Source organism: Lates calcarifer, linkage group LG20, assembly GCF_001640805.2.
Source record: "Lates calcarifer isolate ASB-BC8 linkage group LG20, TLL_Latcal_v3, whole genome shotgun sequence".
NCBI classification, from domain to species: domain Eukaryota; kingdom Metazoa; phylum Chordata; class Actinopteri; family Centropomidae; genus Lates; species Lates calcarifer.
This window is the reverse complement of record NC_066852.1, coordinates 21,288,728-21,307,359: the sequence shown is the minus strand read 5'-3', so window position 1 is coordinate 21,307,359 and position 18,632 is coordinate 21,288,728. Positions and strand designations below refer to the sequence as shown.

Sequence of the window (18,632 nt, the reverse complement as noted above, 5' to 3'; positions counted from 1 at the left end):
TCCTGCAAAAGCATGAATGAAGTATGCAAAGTGTTCAACACAAGACGTGTCATACGTGGCTTTTAGATGGACATGAAAAGAAAAACATTTTACACTGCATATCCACTTATCATAAGCATGAACCACTTCATGCTACATCATGCTCTATAATTATAGTTAATTAAACTGGATTACATGACAGTATGTGCACAGCCAAATGAAAAACGTGACATGAACATTTTTAAATGTGACATGACAATTTAAAACTGGCAGAGCATTGTGTGGCCCTTTGAAATGAGGAAATAAATATTCTGTTGAAATTCTGAAATAAATAATAATAATAAATAATAATTGCCAGTAAAATAACCCATCTGCCTGCAAATAATGATTTAAACCAGACATCAGTAAGTATTCAGTTATAGAAAAAGGATGTCTTAATGTGTCACTGACTCATCTCTGGTCACGTACGTAGGTTGTCACCAAAAATTACCCAACTACCAGGAATGACTATATCTGGTGTTTTCCCCAAAGCCTTTCAATTCCAAAAATAAATCGATGACTAGCTGTGGTTTTGACTTTGTACACGTTTTTTTTTTTATATGTTACAGGATTGAGAGCAAACTTGCTGCTGTTATATATTTAACATGGGTGTAAATAATGTCTTTTTTTTCTCTGGTTGCTATCTCCAGCCCTGTGCTCTGTTTATGTTTGCATTGCCTGATAAAAGCGTAGTTTAAATCAGGTATCATGCGTCAAGCCTGAATAATGTTGATTGTATCTGAAGATCAGAAGCCCTCCTCCCTTTGTTACCCTGCAGCTCTGGTATTTGCACGTCATGTGTTTGTGTAGCGACAGAAAAGGAGGAAGAAAAGCCAGACAGACCACATGAAGCCACAGCCTCCAGTGACATCACATCATGTCATGTTGTGCCCCTGTCAGGACGCACACAGTTCAGGACAAACGAGTTTGGAGACATTCTGTGTGTCATCCTCCCTCCTTCTTGTCTGCCTTTTGCTCCTCCTTGTTGATGTATATGCTGACAGTGTCTGCAGATGGTTTGATTGATTCTCTTTCTGCCTGTGACTTCTACCAAGCGGATCATGGATTACTCTCAGCCTTTCTCAGTCCTCAACGAGAGACTGAGACCTCGATTCACCAGCAGTGAGCAGCTCTACTCCTCTCTGAACAGACTGGAGGGCAGACAGTTGGGCTCGCTCCGGAGCAGATCCCCATCTTACCGACCAACGATTCTGCCAGCAGAACCAGAACCAAAAGTTTCTGTGACCATAACAGAACAAGATGGTCCAGAGGAACCTGAAGAGGATGCAGAGCAGGATTTGGTCTCTGATGGCCTAGGAGAAGGAGATCTGCTGCCCATTAACAGCTCATGCTTCATCACTGAGTTGAATTTAAAAGATGTGTGTGAGGAAGAGCTGGCTGAGGAGGACAGCAGCTCCTCACAGTCTGAGGAGAAAGACACACCAGGTGAGCTGGCCACAGTGTCAGCGTCCATGGCTGGTGAAGGTGGGAGCTCCTTGCAGGGCAGCTACGTAGATGGGACTTTACCAGACCTGATCAAGAGTGGCAGGCCACTCGGCAGACGCAGGACACTGGGACACGTCTCAGAAACGGTAGGATAACAGTCTTTTTAATGTTTGCACGTGTTTAAAATGAGAGAAAGATGTTATTTGTGTCCTGCAAAAAACAGAACTCTCCTAAGTTGAAAGTGACGCATTTAAATCTATCTACAGGCTTGTCAAACAACAATAAAACCTGTTATACAGGGAGGAGACAGTCACAACTGCCGTTCAAAGCTATATCAGACTTTTACAAAAAGCATGAAACCAAGAAATCTTGTCCTTCAACCTAAAGAGGCAGAATCAAAATGACTGTTGCCCTGAGATCCCAGACCAGTAAACTGCACTGAACGTTTTTATGATTTTACACAAGAACACTTTATCACCTGCTGATGACAGGACTTGATTTGTGATTATGAGTGGAAGCAGAGTTGGTGGAAAGTGTTTTGTGGCTCATGCTTTATGTTACTAACTTTTATTTCTCAGTTATTTTGGCATCTCTGAGTGTGTTTCTGCGAATGCCTTCACCTGTGCATATTTGCAGTGTTTGTTAGTGCTGAATAGCTTCTCAGCTGGTACAACTGGATTTCTTGTTCACAGTTTCACCCAGGAATCTAGATTAGCAGTTTCTATTTACATTGTGTAAAATGTCATGACGTAGTACTTTCTGTATGTGGGCCTGCAATCATCTGCACAGTAAAAAGTGGTGGCGTGCCTTGTTAACATGTGCTGATGTGATATGTTTATTGTGTGCAGCTAAATGAGGTGCGCAGAGAAGTGGAGCTGTCTCGGAGGCGAAGTATCAAGCTTAAGGCCCAGGTGGACAAACTACAGGAGAGCAGAGATGGACCAGGCTGGAGCCAACACAGAGAGAGGGTAAAGGTCACACACAGTGCCAGGTGTGTGTATATCTGCAGAACTATGCAGGAATGTTGTAATTTATTTCTGTTAATATCTGACCCAGGTCACAGAGGAGATCTTGTCCATTCTGCGACTGCTGCACCCACTAACAGAGCCAGAGTCCAGCCCACCTAAACCTGATAGTGGGAAAAACCGCCTGGATGCTGCCCTGGACGAGCTGCAGAACGTGGCCCGGAAACTGGCAATCAGCCACACCAAACAGGTGAAGGCAACACCTACATGCACTCAAATAAAGCTGCTCACCCTCACTATTCCCCTGCAATCTCAGTCTGAGCTGATTTTAGTGGGCATGTTACTCAGAGGAATGTTTGCTTTGTTTGTGCACATACTCATGGAACTAAATGGGGCAGGTGACAACAGTAAAACCCAACACATTTCGAGTCAAAGAGTTTTCATCAGCTAACAACACCTAAAAGTGGTGGTGTGACAAGGTAACATGGCATGTGAGACGTGCAGACTTAAACAGAAATACATACAAAACATGACTGTAAAAATAAGCAGAAACTTGTTCTGGCAAACATAAAACCTGTAAAAAACCTGTGTGATGGCAAAAAGGTTATGAGTCAATACTAAACAAATCTCTACATAGTATATAAAAAAGCTGGACACTACTTCAACATTACCAGCATTACTGTTTTTTGACCCAATTTCTCTGACTGCATTAACTTGATACAAGTAACTCTCTTGCTTTCACCATCAAATTATAAAAGATTCATTTATATATTTTTGGCACGACAACAAAGAATTTCTACTTTCAACAGGGTAGTTAAATTTTAGGAGGCCTGTATGTCATTGTTAATGCTCATGTGAGAGGCATGCGCCCTCCTGATGAAGCATCCTCCTCATTGTTTCCATGAAAAGACCATTGATTTCCCCACCCAGGTGTAAAAAGTAAGCTATGTGGTCTGACAAGTTCACAAGTGACAGTATCAGTAATTTGAGTCTTTCTGGTATTTACTGTATGTTAGTCAGGAGTTTAGAAAAAGTCACGAGGTGTGTGAATGACAGCGGGATTTAAACCCAGGCAGAAAGCCAGATAAGAGAGAGTGAAACCAGGGAGGATGAAGAATAACACAAGTAATAACAAGACATGACCTGCCTCCTCTGCTTCCTTGTCCAATCAGGAGTCCAAATCTGGACAGGGAAAAGGAGCAGAAGACAGTGCTGTTCTGCAGCAGGCTCTGCGGGACAGAGATGAGGCCATGGAGAAGTGAGTACACACACACTGACACACACAATGTACACTCACCTCCTTAAAATAACAGATAATTCAAGATAAAAGGAAACAAAAGGAAGTTAGAGGACGTGATCTATTTTGAGGAATGTGTCATTCTTTCTGTTCCGCTTTGCAGGAAGAAGGCGATGGAGGCCGAGCTGCTGCGGAGTAAGACAGAGATGATGATGCTGAACAACCAGCTGCTGGAGGCCGTGCAGAAACGTCTGGAGCTGTCGCTGGAGCTCGAGGCCTGGAAGGTAAACCTGAGTTTAATCTTTAACAGAGATGAAACAAAAAGTGAGCGAATTGAAAAGGGCAAACAGAACACTGTGCAAACTAGAGATGATGGGAAAATCTAAGCATATCAGCCAGAGAAGTCTAGAAAAGTAGGACACAAATGAAAAACATACACACATAATTAGTGTTAAGTACATGTTACTTTCAGAACCCAAAACGTGTTCAACCAGAAAACACTCACAGACACACTCAACACAAACTGCAATTAAAATTCACACACATTACATTCAGCACATGCAGTGTGCACACTTACTGCCAGCTGGTATCCTGCCACAGTGTTTTGGCCTCAGGCCCGTCTGTTCATCTGGTGAGAGCCTGTCTCCTTGCAGCGTTAAACTGAAACCACACTGCACCTTGCAAGTTCACTGGTTAGTGCAGCAGAGTCTGCTTCGAAATCCAAACCGATTTCACCTGAAAGTATCATAAAGAGTTATTATTTTAATGTTTCAGTGAGCCACGGTGCTCTAAATTATAGCTTCACAGATTTTTTTGTAATTGACAAAAAATACTCGGACTTTAAGACTTTAAGAAGAGTTTTGTATTTTTGGAGCTAAAATACGAAATGTTAATATCACCATTACAAAATTTATATTGTTTAAATCCTTCCCTGGATATGATTGTATACTGGAGTCAGAGAGACCTGAAAACTTTGTCTTTGTCTTTCTAGTTGATAGATCTCTCTACTTCATACCACTTACTTACGTACTTTAGTCATGCAGTTTCCTTTTCCCCTCTTTTATAGATCACTATATTGACAGGTTCAAACATAGGGACTGTTAAAGCAAGACTTCAGCTTTATTGACATTTTCTTTGAGCCCTCCCCTTTAAAAATAATAGGTACAACTTGATCCACCATTACTATCTAAAAGAGGGAAAGCATAAAGAATTTGATGGTGTAATCTAATATAAACCCAATGAACTACTGGAATAATAACTTTCACAATAGTTACCAAATGCACACTAGAAGTGGAATTTCCAAAATTATGGCAAACTATAAAACTATAAATATTCCAGCTACTCTCCCTTTTTAACTTTTTGAATTTTACAATTAAACTTTTTGTTATGATAAAACCTAAAATGAAAACATTTAATCACTATTATCACTGAAATATATATTTGGGTAATTTTTTTGAGTAAAAATTAAACAACCCTCATCCACTCCCTCCAAAACAGTCAGTCTTCCCTCCCCACAGCTGGTCTCCCATCCTTATTTACCATTAATACTTTTTGTCCTGTTCCTTATTCACCACAGATACCCAGTGTATATTGCTCTGTAAGCAGCCATGTAAAAGAGAAATGTAACATGGATCACTCTTTTTCCATGACTTGCCACAGGAGGACCTTCAGGTGATGGTCCAGCAGCAGGTGCGGAATCAGCAGCAGGCAGAGCAGACCCAGAAGAAGTCGTCCCGCCTGGGCATCCTGAGGAGAAACAACCGTCCGCCCATCCAGCGGCCACCCAGTTTCCCCGTGGCTGCGCCCACCCCTCCCACAACCAACTCTAATCAAATCTTTGTATCCAGAGCTGCTGCTCCAACTCCCAGTTCGCCTTCCCAACGCACCTGGAGGGACAAGCTGAGGAGGGGCAAGAGCAGTCGTTACGGAGAGGATGCACCGGGGCAGGAGTCAGAGTGGGGCCGGGAAGACGACGGCTTCCAGGTCGTATCACTCGATTGAAACAGCGATGACTCAGCACTCAGCGCTTTCATTGTGATGCACAACTCTCTGTTTAATCCCACTCCAGTCAGAAATATGTTTTGCTTAGTGGCTGTCCTTTCATTGAGCTTCACTGTGCAAAATGATGCATATGCAGTTTGATACTAGAGGACTGTTTTCACATTCATCTGCTGAAGGGGGAAAGTTTCCCTGTGCTCACTTTAAATCTGAGTTTAAGACGCTCACGTACGAGCAGGATTTTGTGACAATAACTAGTTTGGAGTTTGGATATTTAAAGGCTCCAGTGCAAAACACACACACTAACAGAGAATGGATTTCCAGTGAAGTAGGAGACATCTCGTGTTCAGTGGTACTTTTGAAATATTTGCATATTCATAGATTCTTTTGATTTTTCACTGAGGTAGGAGCATATAATTTTTAACGAGGTAACTGAACTTCAGTCACAAATTATTACAACAAGCAGAGTCTGGAGGGACTCTTTAATGTATTCCTGGGAATACAGGCTTTAATTTATGTAAATAATTGTAACTGATTATGAATGAGCCATATATTTGTTTAATACTGTCAACACTTGAATGCGTTACACTTAATCTCTACTTTTTCCTGTCGTGTTGTAAATAAATGAAATTATTATGCAAAACTCCTTCAACTCTCTTGCTGAATCAGATTACTGTTAAGTCCACCTTCATCAATGTTGCTTGTTGCATTTTCAAGATTCACAAGAAAAAGGATAAACTTTGTTGCAGTTTTTTGCCATTTTATTGTATAATATCATTATATACATTTTCAATAATATATAATCCACTCCTATATGCATCTTGCACACATTTAAAATTTATATATGCCATTATTTAGAATGAGTGTCACTATCGTGGGAACATGTTCAACAAACTGAGACGTATACAGCACAGCAAGGTCACACCTGATGACGAGAGTAAAGGCATGCTCACAGTGAAACAATATACAATCCTGAACAGATGATCACAGGCTTAAACGCTTTTCAATGTTACTGAATAAATTCACTTTTCTATTGTCAACTCAGACATTGTTCCCCTTTGAAATATTGTCGTCCCACTGTAACACCAAAGAAGCTGAAGCTGGACCTGCATTCATATGTCCGCACCACCCAATCCCTCCTAAACTATCTATTCATATTGTGCAGCAAGACACATCTGTCCTGTGATTGAGGACGACGAAGGGTTTGTTTCTCCACTAACTGGAGCTTCATGAAAAGAATTCGATAAGGGGAGTTTCACTCAACTTAATTCTGATCATTTAAAGCCTTTTAGACTTCCATATTCACATCAAACAAACAGAAAAACACTGACTGTGGTAAACATCTAGGTTCATGAGGGCATACACCCTCACGTGTTAAGCTCTCTTGTGAGAAAATTCACACAGAACTGGCAACCCAGCTGCCAATCTAGTCTGCTAGTAGTAGTATTATTGTAGAATAAAATGTTTTTTTTGTTTTTGTTTTTTATCAAGTTTTACAGAAATGGAAAAGGAGCTCTCCACAAAAGAGGCACATACAAATGTACAACACCCTGCTTATTCATACAGATGGCAGTTTCACTACTGGACTGTACTGTTCAAACCCATGGAAACAGAAATGACATTAACACTATTACGATTAGATAACAACATACATTGTTGCAGCATATATTTGTGAGATACCCATATAGCCTTGCGCCTTAGATGTAAAGATAAGTGAGATACAGATAATAAATCAGTAAAACATGTTTCATCATAATACTGATCGGACTGACCAAATACAAAGACACAACGACATTACCATGGCTTATTGCCAGACAGACAGACAGAGGAGGAGTATAAGTGTGTAATAACTAGCATGTCGAGTTGTAACCTGAGATATTCAGGAAACAGATTGTACTGAATACTGCATCTGAGCGTTTCACCTTGGTTTTCATTGACAAAAATATAACCAGTGCTCTCCATGAGCTAGAATTGTGACCTGTAAATCCTCACCTCTGACATACAGCAGATACACAGAGGAGAGGATGGGAGAAAATAAAGTTCCAGACCAAAATATTGAATATATCACTCATAATATACATATTGAGTATATTATCAAATTTCTACAACATACCATCTGTACACATAAAGTCTGTATTACAGCCTCTTTGCTGAGCTACAACCACCTGACACTTGATACCAAACTCCCATGGGCAAAGAAACTATTTTTGCTTTGCACATTCCTCACTTCTCTCCAAGACGAGCTTCTCAGATATACATTATTTGTTTCATTCCAGTGCTGTCAAAAGTTTCATATCTAACTGTCTTACTGCTGGTCCACTTCGGCGGTCCCAGATTGTACTTGGCCTAAATCCACTTTCTCTATTATACTGGCATAAATGTATCAACATAAAGAAAGCACTGTGCAAATGAGAGTTTCTTTGGATTAGTATATCACCTCCAAAACAGCCCCATTATGTTAAATTTGAGTAATTTTCCTTGCTATTGTCTACACATACTAAACTACTCTAAAAATCAATGAAAACACATCTAGAAACTAGCAAATCTAGTAACACTACCTGTCTGGCAGAGAGATTAAACAAAATAAAAGCCTACACTACACTACACTAAATTTGACACTGTTAAAAGGTAAGAACTGACTACTGTAAAAGGGCGAGTTTGGTCCAGTGTTTGCAAACATTAGCATCATTAATGACTCCACTCGCTCTTGCTGAAGCTGCTGAATTCTCACCTTCGTTTTCGGCGAGCGGGCGCTCAGGGCTGCAGAGCATAAAAACAGTTCTGAGGTGTAGACAGGAGGCAGCTAGGACTGAAGGAAGGAGATGATGGAGCTGATGAAATCTAAGGGTTTATCTGCGTGGATCCAGTGGCTCGCGTCTGGGATGTACTGGATGTCAGCATTAGGGAACAGCCTCTGGATTTCTGGGTAATCCTCTGAGCTGGATGACGAGTGAAGACACAGAGGAGGAGGAAAGTAAATATCAGGTAAAACGGAGCAGTGTAATGGTAAAGAGATGGGAGGAAAACAATAAATATAAAAAAGGACAGATCTGAAATACAGCTGGTGTACCACTGTATTAATGTAAATGAGGAGGGACTAAGCATGATATCAGAGGTGTTAAGGTGCTTTTTCTTGGGGTTTTATCCAGTTAAATGGTAAATTTATTTCATACGTATACAAACCATTCTTAATGGGGGTGTCCTGGTGACCTATGGGTTTTAGTTTGTATGTCATTTTAATGTCCTCTGATTGAGTCCAGTTGGGGGCTTCTGGTACTTCTGGTGTATTTTTTCCTATCATATGTATTTTTTATTTTCTTTTTCCCTTCTGCGGATTCAGTCTAACATCAATCTATTGTACTGTATTGTATTCCAGTTGCTGACACCTGTGATTGATGCTCACATCATTGTTTTCTGAAGACACGCATACGATTGCCTGAGGTTACAGCCAGTGGATTTCCTGTTTGGTCACCTGTTAACAGCCGTCACTTTGAGATATTTATATATGCAGTGTGATGCATTGTTAGTACTGTTTGTGCCTGAAGATCTGACTGTTCACATCGTTGCACAGCAACAGCAAATAATAAAATACATTATGGGAACAAAGAACAGTGTGTGGTTTTTGCTCTGATCATCAAGATATCAATCCAGAAGAACGACAGATTCACAGGTATGAACTGGCATGATGATGCATATGATGACGGTCAGGAAATAACTAATGCTTGTTTTGACTAATTTTGTTTTAAAAATATCCTTTTTGCTTCAGCCAGTATACAGAGCCAGTCTGTTTAAATTCAGGTGCCGTGGCCATAATCGAAGACAAGACATTTACACAACAATGTCCCAAGGGAATGGACATGTTTAACAGGAGATCAAGGTGATCAGTGTTGATATAGTATGATTCTTTCCAAAACCAAATCAGGGAAGAGCACTGCAAACACATTTAGGATATTAATTCTATAATATGAAGCATTTTCAGTGAATATTCTACACCTGTCCCAAAAAAATGAACTGGCTTTCTGTGGTGTTTTATACCTGATATAAGCAGAACTGGCTCCACCTAAAAACAGTGTAGGTCCCTCATAGACTGTGTTGGGGAAGTCGGGGAAACTCATGATGCTATCAAGGTGCGCTGAGATGGCCTCCAAGTTGACCCTCCAAGCATAGTGTCCGTTCAGCTCCACAAGATTCGTCAACAGGAACTGACGCACCGAGTGCTCCTGTAGAGAGGACAGTTTCTGATGTTTCAGGTTCAGGCTCTGACTTTAACGCTGCTATAATCAATGTTTTGATATTCAAAGTGGATCACATGACTACTTATGTGACGACTACTGTATGTCAAGGCAGTTGCTTATAGTGATTAATCCACAGAAATTACCATCTGACTTTGCACTGCGTTTCACAAATTTCAGCTCACTGTTTTGGTTTTACTGTTACTTATTTCTGCAGCTACCACAGGTTTGATATCAGATACAGGGACCTACTTGCCAAGAAAGATAAGGTGCACTCCTAACAAAATAAATATGGCTTTGTGGAAAAAAGGGAACTTATATCCCAGGATTAATTTATTGAAGAACAGCTGTCATGGGCCTAAATACTGAATCAAAAAGCAGTCCTGACCTTGACCAAACTGCGCAGCTGATCCTCAGCCATCCGCCTGGCGGTGGAGCGTGGGATGTCACTGGAGATCTTCACCTCCTGCATGGCCTGGATGTAATAACGGAAGTTGGTGCGTGTGGTGGTCTGGGCTGGACTGATGTCCACTACCACCAACCTCTCCACTAAACCAGCCTGCATAAAAAAAGACAGATTGGGGTAAACAGGTGAGAGATGAGGGATAAAAAATGATGTCATGTGGGGAAAATCGATGACAAAATGGAACCAGGACAACTAGGTGTGGTATGAAGACCAAAGGAGGATTATTAAGTTCAGAGAGGATGGGACTGTGCAGCGAGAAAGGTCAGGTGAAATCCAGCGAGGGGACTGTGGCGTCATGATAAATTCATGGTGACATTTCTCGACTGCTAACCTGTGTCAGAGCGGTCGTCATAGCCGTTTTCCCTCCCATGCTGTGGCCGATGAGGATGCACTTCTCAATGCGCAGCTGAGCGAGCAGGTGCTTCAAATCGCCGGTCATCGCTTCGTAGGTCAGCACGGGGCTGTGTGGGCTGTTGCCATGGTTACGGGCATCTACAGTCAGCACCTAACTGGTCAAAGGACGGTTAGGACACTTGGAATGGGGCTAAAGAGCCAACAGAGCGGACACAAAAAAAAACTTTTATGCCAGCTGTATCCTTTTCTTTTGGCCCTGGCTCAGGAAAGTGACAGCACAAACAAAAGCTGCACTGTGCGCGTGGTGGTGATGAGTTTGTTCAAGCGAGCCAAAGAACAGATTATCTATCAGTATTTATTTACAGCAGCACAGAGTGCTGAAGTGTTGTATCAAATAACTGGCAACACACTGGTTGATTGTGTATTCCCATGCCTGCTTTTGTAAGAGGGTTAGTGTCACACTGCTCAGAGCTAAATCTAACACATAAAGATGACTTGTTTTTACTGTAACAACAGACAGGCGTAATGTTTTCCCCACTGCATTACCTTTCGACCTGTGCGCTGCACCAACGACTTCGCTATTGAGTGGAAGTTGGATTTGCTGCCAAAAAGGCCATGAAGAAACACCAGGGGAGTGCTGTCTCCCTTCCCATCGAAGACATCATAGGTCAAGTTGACTGGGCTGTGGGAAAAAACATCCATGCTGATTAGTTAGACTCTCCCAGGCTGCGTCTGTGATGAGAATTATGTCACTACTTTAGACAGTAATAAATCTAAGTAATAAAGCTGTGCAAACTGATAAAATATTTAAAGAGAGGAAGGCAGTGGCAGCATTGTTCAAAGACTTCTGACTTATTTGGTTTGGAAATGTTTTGCTTCCACCTGCTGGTGTAACAATACAGGAGGTTGATGTAACCTTAAAAAACAGTACTGTTACTGTGTATGTAAATTGGTTTTAAATCTTGGCCACTGCAGATGTTAATGTAACAACATACAAGGAGAGGACACAATTACACAACCACCTGTACAGTTAAATAATGCAATACAACAGCCCCAATCAAAAACCATCTTTGTGAAGCTTTTGTTGTCCAGGTTCTGTTGAAATAATGTCAAAAATATGTTGAATTAAGTCCATTAGGGTTAAATCTAACAAATAAATTTTCATTACCTATTAATCTATTAGTTTTTTTTTTCATTAATCATTCATTTTTTCAGTCTATGAAATGGGACAAAATTGTGAAAAATGAATATCAAACAAGTCTCAGAACTAAAGTTGACATCTTAATTTTTTTTTTTTTTTTTTTTTTTTTTTTAGCAAAACCCAAAGATAATCAATTAAATATCATGTATGACTAAGAAAAGAAGCAAATTCACTAATTTAGGAAGCTGAAACCAGATGATATTTGCCATTTTTGCATGAAAAATCCAAAAAACTGTTGATTCATTTTCTGTTGATTGACTAACTGTTTACTCTATCTCTGTCTACATAATGTGAAGTATGATATACAACATCAACTATGACTGGTCCTCCACCCTCCATCTTGTGGCTGTGGTCTAGAAGAGTGACCCTGTTAAAATCTTAATTGATTTAGGTTTTATTGAACTCAATTGTTGCAAAGTTGTGTTTTGTAAAATTGCTTTAATTTTTGTCTGTATATTATGCAATAAACACAGGGTATTATTCCATCACAGGAAAACTGTAACGCTACAACCAAGTTATCATAGGTCTGCTTATAATTTTCTTTAATAATCAATTGATGTTCTGTATATAAAATGTCAGAACACAGTAAAATATGCCCATCATTATTCTCTGAAACCCAAGTAGCATACTCATCTCAAAACCCATATATATATATATATATATAACATTTTTTTCTTTTAAGAAATGCCAGAATTGGCCAGAATTAGTTCAGACTTATGGCTATGGGCCCAAAGTGTTTTTACACTACAGGTAAAAACCTCTGAGTACATTATGTTCAAGCTTATGTGCAAAACTGGGGATGTTCCCTATCATGTTAATTGATTACCTAAAATATTTTCCTGAGTATTGGCCGATAAACTGATCATTTCAGATATGGAGTACTGGCTGTTTTCTGGGTGCCTTAGCAAATAAGATCCTGCCATGTGTAGTGGAGGTGAAGAGGGGCCCAACAATTTTTTGACCACTGCCCCCCTATGAGGTTACTCCGGCCATATCTTACCTAATAACCTGGTAATTTAGCATACATGTAGCGTGGCATAGCATAGCACAAACTATCTACACACAACAGCAACGATCGCTTAATTCAGCTGCATATCAGAGAGCTCATAAAATCCTCTTTGTAACTGTGATAATAGCTCAGCTGCAGGTTAACCATCTTGCTAACCAGACGTCTGAATGTCATTTACGCAAACTCTGGAAAGTTAACGGTTAATCAAGACGCAGAGACAAGACACGGTGACAGATTCTCCACCGGTTAAACGACTGGCTGCATTTAAAGGGAAACGCCGGGCTGTCATGTCCACCCAGCACCGCCGCCGCGCAGCTCAGGCAGATAGAGGGCATCAGTTAGCCGGGGGAAGCTAGCGGGAAATACCTGGATGAGCTGGCGGTCCGGACATGCTGCTGTCCTGGGAATAAGCGACAGGACGGCCGGCCGCTCAGCAGTCCCCTCTGGATCAGGCGACACAAAGTACTCATGGCAGCATATGCTCCGTTACCGGGCGGTCGACAAACAGCATGTGCGTTTAAAAACGGCCGCGGTGGCGACAGAGACTCGGTGAGAGTACATCCACAGCGTCCCGGAGGTCGAGATTGAAGGAAGCTAAGCTTCAAGCTGTCAACAGCTGATGGTGCGTCATGACGTATGACGCACGTAGTGTTTAACGTCCATTTACCTGAGTTTTGTCTTTCAGGCTCTGTAAGAAAATCACCTTCTACTAAGCAGTACTCTCTCATTGAGTATTTAATTATTCAGAGACAACTGTGTTCAAGAAGCTCATGAACATAATACATATCTCTGCTGTGATTTACAGCGGTGGAAGAAGCTACCTTTTCTTAGGTAAAAATAGCGATACCACGGCGCAGAAATACTCGGTTACAAGTTCTGCATTCAAATTTTCAATCAAGTAACGAATGTGGTCCCAAAAGTAAATGTGATCATTATGCATAATGGTCTATTTCAGAAAATTTTATTTAAATAATAATAAATATGGTGGTCTGAGGCACCAGGTGGCGCCACAGTGTCACAATATGGGCCACACCTGCTCACAACCAATAAAATGATTTCCTTATTGGAATGCATAGAACTGCCCCTTGTGAGAACAGCTCATCATGTGAATTGTATTTTCTGTGCTCACTCATATTTTGCAGGTTGTGTAGTTTTATGAATTTGTCCACTATCAGCTCTGAAACTTTACAGATCTACTCATCTTCATGTACATCTACAAAGCCTACTGTGCAAATGTTTCAGACATTTAGGATTTTTAGATTCTTATCCGTCACACAGCACCAAGAGGAAGGAGTCTGATCAGTCTCACATTCATTCTGCAGCATGACAATGATCCCAAATGTACAGCCAGTGCACAAGTATACCAAGGTTAACTGGTGTATGAAGCTCACTGCTAAATTATTATTAATTATTAATGGCATTTTTTCACCCTATTTACTTTTCGTGGCCAAAACTTTTGCACAGTGCTATATAACTCTATTTTAACTTATCCAACTAATTATTTATAACATCTTGATGAATTTGAGGCACTCTTGAATCTTACAGGCAGAATAGTCCCAAAGGAGCTCAGCATGGTAACTGGCTACCAGGAAATTTATTTACAGGTTCTTGTCATCCTGCACTGTACACATCAGTGCTGTAAACTCCAGCCTATGTCTGTTTGTTGTCCTGCTTCAAGCCTCTCTCTCTGTCCTGCTCTACTCTTTCACCACCACTTGGGTTTTAGTTTGTGATCAGTGCAGTAGATGTTTTGCCCTCACGTCTGTGTCTCCTGTCATATACAGGAGCTTAAAAACAAACCCTCAGTCTGTGCAGCATGGACAACCTGGCCTCCCTCACTGCGTCTCCAAACATTCATTGCTATGGGAGACGTGTCTGCTGGGATAAAGCATGCAGCGAGCTGTCACCATAGTGATGGCATGAGACAGAGGCCCAGGGGAGCACATGGTACAGACCCAACTGAAAGAAGAAGAAGAGGGAACTGGTGGATGAGAGTGCATTTTTTGTTCTATTCAACATTGTGTCACATCTCAAGCTTTCCGTAAACTAAATATAAAACACTGCCAGCACAATATTTCTGGTGCCAATTTGCTTTTTTCAACAATATTCCTCATTTGTCATTTGTCTTTAGTGGAGAGATTATTTTATACTGTCACTATTTTACCATTTCAAATAACAGAAGTTATTTCAAATGATGGCAGCAAGATGGAAAATTGCAGTACAATAGCAGATTTATTCACTAATAATATATATTAGAGTAAAATGCAACTACAAAATATTCATTTAAAATTAAAGAGAGGAAGGAGGCCAACTGGTTTATATGAGACTCTCCCCAATATGAGAAGAATAGTAATAATGTCATGAGATTGGATACACATTGGTCAATGAGAGAAACAAGATTTAAAAGACTGAATATGGAACTACCATTATCAGCACAGACATAGATTGTCAGTGACAGTAGCAGTTTTAAAGTGTTTAAACAGTTCAACACTAGCACTTCTCCATGCTAAACAAAGCAAAGCAAATAAGTCTTTGTTCTCAACCTTCTCTTTTCAAAGTGACTGCACTCTATGAAGGAAGTAAATGGAAAGTTTTTATCCAGTTTGACTGATTTTTGTCAACTTCAACATGGTATATTGTCTATTTTGAATTGAGGTGTTACAGAAAACCTTAATTCTCACAGAGAGTGATTAATGCAATAATGATCTTATATTTGACATGTTTAAAAGGGAGGAAGGAGGAAACTCTGTGAAGATGAGTCACCGAACTGTCACATAAACCAAAATGTAATTAGCCTTCAGTGAGAGACTGGCTGCTGTCACAAATGTAAATTAGCATATTGTTTATATTTCAGGACTGTGTGGTCATGTGGTGTCATGTCAGACTTGTCATTCTGTGATGTGTTATTTGTAGACACTGACTCGTAATGTACTAAGTCAGGATGTGTTTCCTTCACGGACAAACGTTGGTGTGTGTGCAGTCTCAGAATCAAAGTAAAGACCACAGAGGTTGAAAAAGGAAGACAGAAATGTAATGCTGACCTCAGTGCATTTCTAGTAACATAATGGGGAAATGTTTTTAATTGGAGTATGTTGTTGACTTCTGTGTAACCTTAACTTCTGCTTCACTGCTTCACTCTGACAGTTTCAGTGTCACCTTCATAAACCTTTCTCCACCACATGTTTTCACAGAGAGGGATCTGGATAACAGAGGGTTTCAAAAGGCTCCTTATGATTATTCATGAAGAGAAATATTTAGATATGTATAATAAAAATCAGGCTCCATCATAGTTTATGATCCATGTGTGCAGAATATTTATACCCTGCTCTGCACAACATGAGCTTTGTCGTTATTGTTTTGCAACCTTTTTCACATTTAAAAATCAAAGACACATTTTCTTTTTTGTAATTATGCCTTTACTGTAGTGATACTGTCTGTATTTTGTCTTTTAAAAATTAAAAAAAGTAAGTATACACATGAATAAAAGTCAGACACATTCCTAGAAATCAAGTCAGACTGTATTTATTCTTTATCTACGGCATAAATAGTGATATGAAAATATTTCTCTCCAATTAGTCACTATTCTAATCTTTCACAACAGCTCTAATTTATCTGTATTTACAGATATAAATAGTTTGATGACTCATTAAGTCATAAAACCCAGCTCACACCTTCCTGATAAGAGTTGCAGAATTATCAGGAAACTGTTTGAGAGGAATGTTGTCCTTTCAAAGAAAACAGTGTCAAAAGTCAGAAAACAGAAGTCAGTGCACAAGGACCACAGAAACAAGTTCACATCATAGATATACTGTACTCCTCGCTGTCAATATCTGGGATCATGGAGCTGAAGTCTAGTTTATCTATAACCCCCAGCAAATCACTCTCAGAAGACCACTGCAGAGGGCACAGTCAAAAATTATTTTACTTTCTGTTGTCTGTGGAGGCTCGGGTCATGTTCATGTTTTTGGCTCCGGTGTTGAGATAAGTCTGATATTCACTGTGTATCCTGGATGTGGAAAGAACTAACTTTGATATTTTTTGTGGAATTTTTGGAGGTTGCCCAGAGCTACAAAATAAATGTCATATAAAAGACTGGATAATTTTGATTTTTGAGTTTCAATCAGAACAAACATCATATTCAAACAACATTATTAAAATTAACAGAGAGAAAAATAATGATCCTATTAATTTCGTTTTTTGAGGGGGTGGTGTTCACCTTTTATTTAGATAGGACAGTGGAGATAAGACAGGGAGAGAGAGCAGGGGAATGACACGCAGCAAAGGTCCGGCTGAACCGGGAGTTGATCGGGGGACCAGCTGCTTAGGGCACTTAAGCCTATGTGGTACGCGCCCCAAACATTTGGCTACAGGGACGCCTGGTCCTAGTCATTTATTTGTCTCACTTCATACATCTTGTGTGGTAGCACCTTGCTGTCCAATCACGTCTCCTCTGGGGCCTTTATACTTTGTAATGATTAATAGCATGTCTAAAACATACTTATTGACACTCGCCTGCTTAAGTGTTTGCAATAGATAGTTTATCTGCTTTAGTTTATCAACTTTGAAGTCCATCAATCAATGAGGTTAAAAAAATCAGCGATAACCTGGGATCATACTTTCTAGTGTCTCTATCAAGAACCCGTTGGACTTTGCTGTTTGGTCATCACCTTGTTTGTGAGAAATCTGCTACCTGTCAACCTCACGTGTTCCTTCTGGAAAGAGAAGCTGACATTCAGATGTGGTGTCGATGACATTTATGGACTCTATGAGAACAATGGACCAGATTCTGCCTGGTCATAACTGTCATGCTAGTTCAACCCTGTTGCCTAGAAATTATGTTTATATATGACTAATTTGCAACAACAAAAATGTTTTGTAGAAAATGTATTTGCAATTGGAGGATATGTTGTTAATTTACATATTTGGCAAGTTCAAAATATCATGATACTAAACATATCAGTAAAATGTTAACAATGTATTCAATCTTGTAGTTTAACATCCACTTGTTGTGGTGCTTTTGTTGCATTGTCTTAAAGATAGACCAGCCAGCGTGGATGTAAACACTGTACCATTTCAAATAGTTCCAAAAATTGGCTTTGTAACAATTTTATAAGGAAGGAAATGTTTGGTAGAGCTGAAAAATACACATTACACATCCTGGTAAGAAACAATGAATGTAAACAGAACTTTTGTTTGTTTATGACAAACTTCTACAGGGCAAGTTTCCCTCCAAATTTTAACAGAATTTTCAGAAAACTGGCAAAAAAAGCAAACTGATGTATCAAAATTACAAAACAGTGTGATGCAACTAAAAGAGTGCCAGTCAAACCTAAAACAGACAAATCTGATGTGGAAAACATGATGGAAATATGGCCTTAATGTTTGTTTCATGTATCTCTTAGAGCAGAGGCTTCAGTGGACATTTATGGCACGTGTTTTATGTACGTCATAATTAATTTCATTACACTTCACGTCACATTTTGCTTGTCTTAGGCCACTGATGCTATACTGCGGAAGGAAAAATGTGCATCTCTATCTCCACTATAATAACTAACACTGTGCCTGAAAAGAATGTCAGTCTCTGCGAGTGTGAGGAACAGGCATCAAAACATGATATTCACAAGCTACTGATGTAAATGAGGGACAGTTACACAAAGACAACATTACTGAAAGGATGCAAGGTGTGTGACCAGTGACTGTTTTCAA

The 18,632-nt window shown here is 40.0% G+C and overlaps 2 protein-coding genes across 2 annotated transcripts; one reads left to right on the top strand and one right to left on the bottom strand.

Annotated features, from left to right (window-relative positions):
* Positions 1 to 847: 847 nt before the first annotated feature.
* bicdl2l (bicaudal-D-related protein 2-like) lies at positions 848 to 6,310 on the top strand. The gene is made up of 6 exons (XM_018692395.2): positions 848 to 1,610; positions 2,313 to 2,432; positions 2,521 to 2,679; positions 3,602 to 3,687; positions 3,830 to 3,950; positions 5,326 to 6,310. The coding sequence occupies exons 1-6, from the start codon at positions 1,080 to 1,082 to the stop codon at positions 5,665 to 5,667; spliced, it is 1,359 nt and encodes a 452-aa protein (XP_018547911.1). The 5' UTR covers positions 848 to 1,079; the 3' UTR covers positions 5,668 to 6,310.
* A 216-nt stretch (positions 6,311 to 6,526) lies between these two features.
* Positions 6,527 to 13,546, bottom strand: abhd11 (abhydrolase domain containing 11). Its single transcript, XM_018692397.2, has 6 exons — positions 13,293 to 13,546; positions 11,263 to 11,398; positions 10,694 to 10,867; positions 10,285 to 10,455; positions 9,700 to 9,884; positions 6,527 to 8,603 (listed from the first exon to the last, which is right to left on the bottom strand). The coding sequence occupies exons 1-6, from the start codon at positions 13,394 to 13,396 to the stop codon at positions 8,468 to 8,470; spliced, it is 906 nt and encodes a 301-aa protein (XP_018547913.1). The 5' UTR covers positions 13,397 to 13,546; the 3' UTR covers positions 6,527 to 8,467.
* Between the last annotated feature and the right edge of the window lie 5,086 nt (positions 13,547 to 18,632).